Raw genomic sequence first — 10,168 nt, forward strand, 5'->3', positions numbered from 1 at the left:
AGCTGTGCAATTTTTTTCGTATACGCTATTTTCTTTTTTTTATATTCTCAGGAAAATGTTTGGTTTGTACAACAGGAATAGCAGGCACCTCCCCCACTCCTCGATAAATTCTCCGAATTATGAATAGAGAATTCGTTTCGGTGCGAACACGTTCGTGCCTGTTCGAACCTATATCGTGCGTTTAACCTGCTGTAACAAATCCATTTAAAGAGCCATAGCGTCTAATTACAAAATAAAACATACATAAACACAAAATAATATAATTATAACAAAGGAAATATCACTTACACTATTTTTAAAAGATACATACACTATTTAAAAAAGTATTCTTATTAATATATGTATATTTTTACAAAATACATTTAATTATTTACTTTTCAATAATAGAGGAAATAATATCATTTTCACGTCAGACATATAAAACCGAGAGAGTTTTTATTTATATTGAAAATCCGAGACAAAGCCAGAAAAATAATAATAGTAAATACATTTAATAACGTTATTTCAATTCACATCTGAATATGTTTTTGGACTAATAACACATAAACTGAATATGTTTTTGGACAAATAAATGAACAGTATATAGAATAAAATGATAAATATTCAAGGATTCGTCTTCTGATTGTAGAATCAAAGACAAGGAAATCACGAGCGTGCGAAACGCACGCGCGAAAAAGTCACGCGATTAATTCCCTCATCGAGAGAAAGGACTATCGAAAGCATAACGTTGCGAGAGGAGTGATGATCGGAGGAGAAGAGAGGAGAGGAAAAGAGACAAGAGGAGAAGAGAGGAGGAGTGGGAATGGGAGAGCGTTTCTACGTCTCTCCGCGCTCTGCTGTAAATGAAAGCAGCTCTCAGAAACGGTCGCGATATACACGAGGTTTCTTCTAGCTCTATCTTCTTCCCTCCCACTCCTTGGACGAAGGTCTCAGCTCAACTTGGTTTAGCTGTACGCGCGAATCGCCGGAGAGCCACGCGGGAGGTGCGTGAACAGAGCGTGGTCAGCTCACGCACGTGCACATTGTGCGTGCGTTATATTTTATGTGTGTGTGTGTGTGTGTGTGTGTGTGTGTGTGTGTGTGTGTGTGTGTGTGTTGTACACTATCACCCGTTCGATCATTGGCGTTATTGTATCCGGAAGAGAACTATGAAATTTCTCGACTAAACAATCGCTTTGAAAGACTATTACAGGACACGAAATTCCAAATAATCGAACTATAGACGTTAGTTCTCTACAAATGTAATAATTGGTTTCCGATTTTATCGCGCATAATACGATATTCAACAATCTGGTATTCAATGCGCATAAATTCAAAAATTAAAAGATCGGCGAAAGCGATTGATTCTTTTTCTATGTAACTACATGAAAACATAAGGTCTGTTCTTTTTAGCTAAAGTTCTCGCACATTCATTTTTCTTTCTTTTCTCTCTACGTTGGAAAGAAAAAGAGAAAAGATAAATCGTGCAAGAAGTTCAGCTAAAAAGAACAAGTCTATTGGTTTGTCATATTTTTAAAAGATCCTTCGCTTTCCTTATTATTTTCCTAGTCCAACTTAACATTGGTATCTGATTATGCTTTTTAATGATTTTCGGGCTCTAAAAAATCTGAGAAAATTCTGATACACTTTTAACATTCAAGAATATGATTTTACAATGACATTATTCGAAACGTTATATTCATTTTTTTGTACATGTACAAAAAAGTGCGTGCAAAGAGTATTCGTACAGAGAAAATATTTTTTAAAAAAACTTTATTTTTAAGAAGTAAATATTATCCAAGAAAATATGATATTATAATAATTATCCGAGAAATAAGTCATCGAATTAATGTCAAATTGATATAAATACGATGATTTCAACATTAATTTGACGTCGATTCGACATTTAATTAACGATCATTTCTTTGCTGGATAATTAACAATTTATTCATAAAGAATAAAATAGACTGTATGTTTCTTAAAATTATATATACCAAAAAAAAAGTGTATTAATTAATACAAAATCATCTGAAAAATAAGCGAAAATTAAAAATTCTATTGTTTGAATGCTCAAAAAGATATTCGTACAGTCGAGAAATTTAACTTCTAAAATCAAGAATACATGTAATGCTCGTTTCTTTATAACAGAATGTATTTATTATATAAAACTGCTAATTAATGTTTATTTCTACAAATAAGACTTTTTTTTATAACAAATTTCCTTGTACGAATATTTTTTATTCTCACTGTATATGAATTTGAGATAACATTCAAAATAAAAATTTGTCTAGGTCTTCAAAGGTTCGGTTAATAAACTATAGAAGCTTAATTCATAAATAAATTTTTTTTAATAACGGGATTTGTATTTTAATAACGGGATATTTCTATTCTTTCGTTTTAGGCTAAAAATGAGTAGTAAAAAGTCGACGAGTGCTCGCTTTGCATGGTGTTTCCTCGAGACGAGATACCAAAGCGATCGATACTGCGGTTAATGACCCAGAAAATGCCGGATTATTTTACAATGCAAGGCGCTTATACGAACGACGTGAATCGATAGATAATGTCTTTATTGCCGTGTGGAAACAGGGCGGCCGAACTTTGCTGCGTCTTAATCGCTTGAATATTTATCATGATGTATACATTTCTTTTTTCTTGTCTGTTCTTCTTCTCCGTTCTTCTCCGTTTTTTCTTCGTTATGTCATTGCTCCACAGCGTTACGAGTAAAATTCTATTCTTGTTTGGGTTATCGGCCGCGCCTTTTATCGTTTGCTGCGTGGTGCCGATAATGCCCGGATTTTAGATCTCTTTTCACGATGCTACAATATATATATATATATATATATATATATATATATATATATATATATACATACACACTGAAAAAAAGTTAACTGATTAAATGCGTTTAGTTTGTAATGATTATTTAGTTCAAATATTTATGTACTTAGATTAACAAAATCTTGTAATTTAAAACATGTTATTTGGTTGAATTAACAAATATTTGCTTGACAGCCCGTGACGGACTACATTTAATTGAATCAACTAATGTTTTTTTAAAATAGCAACTTTTTTTTCTCAGTATGCGTAATGTGTTGCGTTTTGATCCCACTTTCGTGCCACGTCTGCGTTTCTTCGATTCGCGATTACGGTTTTTGATAAGAATTACGTTCTTAGACGACAAATATTTGAGATTCGCGGCGCGAACAGTTGCGATGATTATCTTGGGTGACCTCAATTCTTAAATCATGTGCGCATTTAAGACAAGATAGCAGACAAGACGAGACTGCAACTGAATCTCATTTACATTTATAATCAGGCCGAACGAAAAATGACGAAATAAAAAATTCAAACAAATTCTAAATTCGACTAAACTCTCTTTACCGATCATATACTTACCTGTTGGTTGAAGAGATGAATATTTTCATCTTTTAAATAGAATTCAGTTTAATGTATAAATAGCAATTATAGTTTACTTTAGAAAATATTTTCAATATTTTTAAAAGACATTAATTTTCAAGATCATAAATTCCGAAACGACTGAAACTCGAGATAAAACCGTTAACAAAAAAGTTTTTGCATATAAGTGTAGTTTATTTGAGCTTGTCAGTTGCATGCTAATAAATCTTAGACCGGATGATCATGTCTACATACGAGAACTGGCAAACGAATATCACCTAAAATTAGAAATGTTACGTAATCGTCTGAGCTAAAAACGACGTCGTAAGTTAAGGACAAACCGACCAAAACATGTGTTTCTTCCAGCCAGGTCTCGTCGCACTTCGCAGTCGTTGTATTCCTTAGTCGATAAGGATTGCGACATCTGTTTTTGTTTAATGAATAAAATTAAAATATATTGTATTTCGACATTATTACTTGCTCGCCGAGCAGTCGACTTGTTTTTCGAAGGACTGATTTCTCGAACTGCAAACACAAGGTTGCAGATATTCGAAGCTGACTTCTTTGTTAGTTTAACTTCTATGTCGAACGAGTTTTAAAGATAGACTGTTTTTTTTATTCTGACTTAAAATCCAGAGGTTCCAAGAATAAAGCCGAGTTTAGGTATGCAATTTTCTAAAAACTGGATTGTTGAACTTGAAAAGTTGAAGACCATCGATGGTTACCATATGACTCCACATTTAATTCAGTTGCATTTAAAACATGAAAAATGGCATGTCTCTTTCTAAACAGATACATGTACCTGATCGACAAAGATTTGATATTACAAAATGCTTCGAAGCATTTTTAGCATCAATGAATCGCCAGAGGGCGATATATCTGGGGAATTCGTTCGAGTTTACGCTTTTACTTAGTCCATATAAATTTGAATACAAACGAGATCCTCCATGCATGTCCGATTATCGTTTATCCGATTATTACAAGTTTTAATTACCTGCGTTTTTTTTTCTGATTTGAGCTCTTCCCACGATTTGGAAAAACTATCATTAAATAAAAATATCGTCGCTCACTGATTATGCTCGCAGTCGATATTATGGCTATTCATTGGAACTATCTTTCGCGATCACATTTCGCCTGATACTTATTCGCTGACTCGAATGACGTTGACACCGGTAATAGAGACGCAGTCTCACTCGATGTGTGACGCAACAGCACAATCGCGCAAATAGCGACATCATGTTCATGCTCACGCGGTGGAAGGATGCACCGCCGATTTACTTTCAATTTTGCCGTGCCGATCCTCGTCGACTGATTCAGTTTTAACCAGCGAGGAAAAAACGTTCCCTCTTTCGAGACCGTTTCCTGAGACGTCTTCTTAACAATCGTGTTAGCGATGTAAATTCCTTGTAATTCTCCGGAAGTCGTCTCTCCTCGGTTGTTTTCTCAACCGAGAAAATTACGTTGCTACCGTAAGCATTTTTAATTGCGGCATTTATTTACTTGCCGACAACATGACGACGTTCATTGCAAAATATCACCTTAATATCAGCTTCGAGAACTACGCAGATCGGCAACTGCGAAGTTCTTGATTCGTCGATTTGTAAATACGTGCGCCGTATACGTGCGAGAAAAACATTTACTTTAATGAATGTGATTAGCAACTCTCTGCACGTTACGACGTAAAAGTACGACGTAAATCATCATTCGGTTACGTTGCGATTTTCACCCGTGCTTTGGAAAGAAATGTATATACGTGTATATACGTAAGAAGTGTATATACGTGTATGCCTACATATCATATGTGTAAGAATAATGGAAAGTACCATTCTGTGTATTCTCGATTTGCTTACACGATAAATCTGTGTGTCATTGCGACAATTAAAGTCGTCGATCTTGTTCGCGTTCTTTTGCTTTTACGACGTGGATGACAATCATCCGGGCATAGCAAAAGAGAGTATCAATTACCAGAGACGTTTGTCTGTTATGATACAAGTTTATTGAATCACTGCTTGCGCAAATTAACAATGGCAATGGGCCTCAGGTTCCATTATCGCATATTTTCCAAAGTACCAAAATTTCTCCCACGTTCATGTTTTGTTTTAAATATTCATGTTTTTTTTTTTTTCAATAGGATGATGACATGATAATAACAATAATAATGGTAATAATAATCCAAATAATAATTAATAATATAATAGTAATAATGATAATAATATACAATAATAACGGGATATGCGCGCTAATTACGATAATAGTCGAGAGATATAACAAGTAAAATATACATATGCTCTTATGTATGTATATATACGTGATCATAATACATACATATTATGATATCGTATCGTAAATTGCAAAATAAATTTCCCCAGATAAATAAAACAATACGAATCGCGTAAATTTCCTTTGATTAAGTGATATGGTTTGTTCGGTGACAAAAATTACCCCCGCCTCGTTCCTTTCACGACTCCAATCTCCTCTTGTTCCCGATGGATGTTTTCCCCCAACGTTCAATATCAAATCTTTTCTAGTTTCTCTCCGGTTACTAACTAACTAATAAATTTTATATATATAATAGCAATATATATACAATGCATGACCCGCAACGACGAATGTGCGTAATAGGTAGAGTATCTATGCGAATGCACCTCGTGACAAAAAGCCATCGGTCCTTTTCTTCTAAGCTGGAACATTCAACTTATTTCGTATGCCTATGCCTTCTTTCGGTTCTTTTTGCCTACGTGACCCTATTTTTCTTAAGAATGTTTCGCTCATTTTTTATACTGGCTTTACTTTTGACATTTTTATTTCGATATTTCTTTCAATTTAATGTCCTGTTTTATTATTGAATATTAGAAAGAAATTATTTAATAATAAATCAGCCACGTTACAGTCAGACAAACGTGCATCGAAAGATGCCAGATGTAAACCCAGCATTAATTTTGTAATCCTGTAAATGGATTCGTTCGATTTGCTTAGCGAAATGACGGACAAAAATAATTTCTTTTCTTTTTTTGTGCTCTTCACAGTTTCAATATGGATAGCGTCGAAAATATCATCCCGCTGCATCTCGATCGAACGCATTATATTAATTTCGAGTCACGTGTTCGCGCTTGAACCAATATTTTCGGATTTGGAGCATAATTTGAACGCGAATGCATATATAATCAATCCGCCGATCAAATTTATCCTCGCGGAAGTACACTGGCTACGTCATTGGCACTGTCAAAGCAGAGGAATAAGAGAGAAGCTTAGTTTCGCTATGAACCAAAGTGAGATCCTTCGAGTTAAAAGGTGATCTCGACTATCGGTGGTCCTCGCTTTCCGGCCAAATTGTATCCGAGATCGCGCGAGAACGATATCGCGTATTGTTGAACAAAGTCTGCAATCGCACACAATCGGCGTTTACACGATTATTTACAAATTTACCTAGAGATATACAAGCTGTGCCCTCGAGGCTAGAAAAAATACGATCGCTCGAGCGCAGGAAGGCCGATCGTCGATCCGTCGCGAAATAGTGAGAAGGAATACGAGAGATAATTCTCTCGCGATTTGTGCGTTTTCGCGAAACATGAGATAAACGTCAGCGAGTCGCCGATATCATGGATCAAAGAGCGTTTGATACTAGTTTTACGTCTCGGATAATAGTCATGGGGTGATTATCTTCTTTCGCGAGACGTTCGCGAGATTTTATCGAAAGTCGTGTTTAATCTGCTTCTAAATTTGGTGGCAGACACTAGTCGATAAGAATCACTTGTATATACAGTTACAGAGATTGCGATTTTGCGTCTCGATGAATGATGTTATCGCGATTGCGTGCGCGCGATTGTTACGATATGAATCATTCGCATTTTTAGCGCTAATATTTTTCTTATACGTATAATGTAAAAAGCGTTTCAGAGAAAACAACGTCAATTCTTCGTGTCGTTGTTTCAGAAAAAACAAGCGCACGTCAACCTTCGATCTTTTATCGAAAGGTGAGAAGAAGAGCGGAAGCACAGAGTCTCGCGTAACGCATAATGTATGAGAAAATGAATCAACCAAAGTCCTTCATTTCCTTCCTTTTCATGAAATGAAAAACTCTGATCGGTTAGGGTTTTTCTTATGCTTTATGCATTACGCGTATTATACGCGTAGGTGCTGCGCTTCGCGGCCTTCATTCGTATTCGTAGCGAAAAACATTTTCTCTCAATTTGTGCGCAGGTTCATATATTCAGGTTGACATATTCACATTTCGCTATCGGGAAACTTGGTAAATTCTAGACAAGATATCGTACGATGGATTCAAATCTCAATCATCGACATTCAACGATAGTAATTGTAACTATAATCCCGCAGGGCTCGTAAAAGTTCGACGACTATGACAACTCCCTGTGTCTCTTTCGTTTATAATAAACTTACGCCTTACGTTACCTTAGTTTACCGTATAATCGTTGTGGAACGCTATAAATGCTCGGATGCGCGTTAGCGAATCTTTACGCGCACGGCACCACGGCTACAATTACGATCATTGCTAAGTATAACAATCTCTACTGTTAAGGAAATAACCGTAAGTACGATTCGGATAATTCGACTATACCGCTTCAAATTCGACAGCGCCAGTCTTAATTAGAAGTGGTCGACAAGCGGCTGACTCGTTAAAAAGTCGATTGTGTACAATTCGATCGTCGCTATTACTGCGCTCGAGCCGATCGTCAGAAAAGAGAAAATTATGACTAGAGAAGAAGATTCGTACGTCGGATACGATCGATCGGTGGCCCGCCCGAAAGGGCTCGACCTACTCTTACAAGTAGCGTTATTAAAGTATTTGGTGTAAAAATAGGTATGATACACAGGCGTCGTGGGAGTACACAGCGCCCCCTCGTTTCCAAAAGACTTGTCGATGTTTCCCTCTCGCGCGAATGACAAACTGCGCTTAGGTGTTTCATCGTTTGTTTCTTTTTTCTCCAAAATTTTTGTCCAATAAATATTAGCCTGCCAATTAAAAAGGATCTAAGCGGCAAATGTCTAAAAACGCTTTGTCAGAAAACTTTTCTCATCGACCGGTATTCTTACTTTTACGAAAGATCTTCGAGGATTCCAATCACCATTCAAATTCTTTCAAATCTCTGTCGAATCTTTTCCTTTATTCCTTCTTTTGAAGCTTAAGTCCTTTTTAATTTACAATATTCAAAGATAAATCCATTTTAAATCCCTTCGAAAATACCTCGGAGATACTTTCTCGCCTCAATACTGCTCCCTCTATTTACTCGTCTACCTAGATTTTCACGATCGCTCGAAATTCGACTAGAAGGCCGCCTTCGCGCGACAAAATCTCCGCCGAGATTGATCCTCTTCGAGTCTCCTTTTCGTCGGTCCCGATTCAAAGATTTCCTCTTTTAACATAGCGCCCGCGGCGCGTAAGACTGAATGAACCGCTGGTGAAAGCCATTCCCGGCGATTCTTGATGCGGCCACATTGCCGTTTCCCTTCGAAATTCTGGCTCGGTGACGACCCAAAGTGTCGCAGCGCCACCGGGTCTCAGGTCACGTCCACGTTCACGAGTCCGTGAACCCGATCGTCGGCTGGCTGCTACGTCAGCAGTTTGAAAAACATCAAAGCTAGAGATATGTTGATGAAGAGCACCAGCATCACGAGCTGCTGGCGGGAGAACCAGTCCTGCAACAATACGGGATATTACTTTATTAGTTTTCTTATCGCCAGCCATTTAGCTTCGCGGTAAATCAATTACTCTTCTTACATTCAACAGTAATTGGTAGATTTCTTACGGCTTACATCTTACGACACAATATTACTCTTAATGCAGATGATCCTTTATACGAGTATCTGTTCTACAATAGCCATAAGTGTAGTTGTAAGTGTGGTTTTAGTATTTTATAAGAACCAATTACAATATTCTCCTCACATTCCACTTGATTGATCGATTGATTCTTACAACTACAACTAATTACAACTACGCTTACGGCTATTGCAGAACAAGTATAAAATATTTCATTCATCGTCTTGAGATATACATGTACGAGAATGATTTCATTCGGTCTATACTCGCGACTCGCGATTGCGAAACTGGACCAAGCAGATGCTGATTTCGAGAATCGCGCAAGAACCTATTATAGAATCGTCGCGTTTCTCGTGGTGCGTTATATTTTTGCGTAGCAAGTCGAGACGCACAGGACTTGATCCGAAATAAACCGTAACACTCTGCCAAGTGCCGCTCCGTGTTTTCTCTTATTTTTGAAACGGCGAGGATTAATGCCGCGCCATTGTCAACATCGACAATAATTTCGACGATCAGGTAGAAACACGGAGGATACTTACTTTAACCTGCGGACTGACCAGGTACAAAAGCGGGTTTGCTCTGAGCCTCTCGCTCTCGTCGACTTGCCTGCGGATCTCCTCTCTCCTCATACTGCTCAGAAAACTGACTTCTTCCCTCGATAATGGTGAGGTGGCCGTCAGCTGGATCGGCTGCGCTACGTCCGGCAGTGACTTCTTTCGTTGAAAGGGCATTGCCGCTACCGGCATCGCCTGCACGAAGGAAATAAACGAGAAACAAAAAGAAAGATGGGCCTCGAGCGACGAACGCGAATTACTTATCGACACTATGTACATTGCCTTAACGTCTTATATAGCATCAAACGGGTATACAACGGAAAGAGAAAAACGGAGTTATTGTCAAGCAATAGCAATTATACTTTTGAATATACTTCTTACAGGGAATAACGTTAAGTTCAAAACTAGGTGAAGTAACGTATTGATTATTTTAATTAAACATCTATTTTTAATAAAGTCCAAC

The 10,168-nt window shown here is 37.2% G+C and overlaps 2 protein-coding genes across 19 annotated transcripts in view; one reads left to right on the forward strand and one right to left on the reverse strand.

Moving 5' to 3' along the window:
* Positions 1-10,168, forward strand: part of LOC105146803 (cytochrome b5) — a 60,313-nt gene that overhangs the window by 4,195 nt on the left and 45,950 nt on the right. Inside the window, exon 1 of one of the 4 annotated variants that reach the window (XM_087414816.1) lies at positions 901-983. The exons of 2 other annotated variants lie outside the window; for them this stretch is intronic. The gene's annotated coding sequence lies outside the window, so the exon portion shown is untranslated. Of the gene's footprint in view, positions 1-900; positions 984-10,168 lie in introns of those variants that run through there. One more of the 4 variants, XM_087414837.1, reaches the window with a different exon arrangement.
* Positions 5,349-10,168, reverse strand: part of LOC105146805 (uncharacterized) — a 44,268-nt gene continuing 39,448 nt past the window's right edge. For 14 of the 15 annotated variants that reach the window (XM_087414461.1, XM_087414437.1, XM_087414442.1 and 11 more), the window contains 2 exons: positions 9,691-9,900; positions 5,349-9,030 (listed from right to left, as the gene is read on the reverse strand). In XM_087414461.1, the coding sequence (XP_087270587.1) occupies positions 8,944-9,030; positions 9,691-9,900 (297 nt within the window). In that variant the 3' untranslated portion in view covers positions 5,349-8,943. The remainder of the gene's footprint in view (positions 9,031-9,690; positions 9,901-10,168) is intronic. The other variant, XM_087414484.1, reaches the window with a different exon arrangement.

This window comes from Acromyrmex echinatior, chromosome 1 (genome assembly GCF_024713525.1).
Source record: "Acromyrmex echinatior isolate Ae372 chromosome 1, ASM2471352v2, whole genome shotgun sequence".
NCBI classification, from domain to species: Eukaryota; Metazoa; Arthropoda; class Insecta; order Hymenoptera; family Formicidae; genus Acromyrmex; species Acromyrmex echinatior.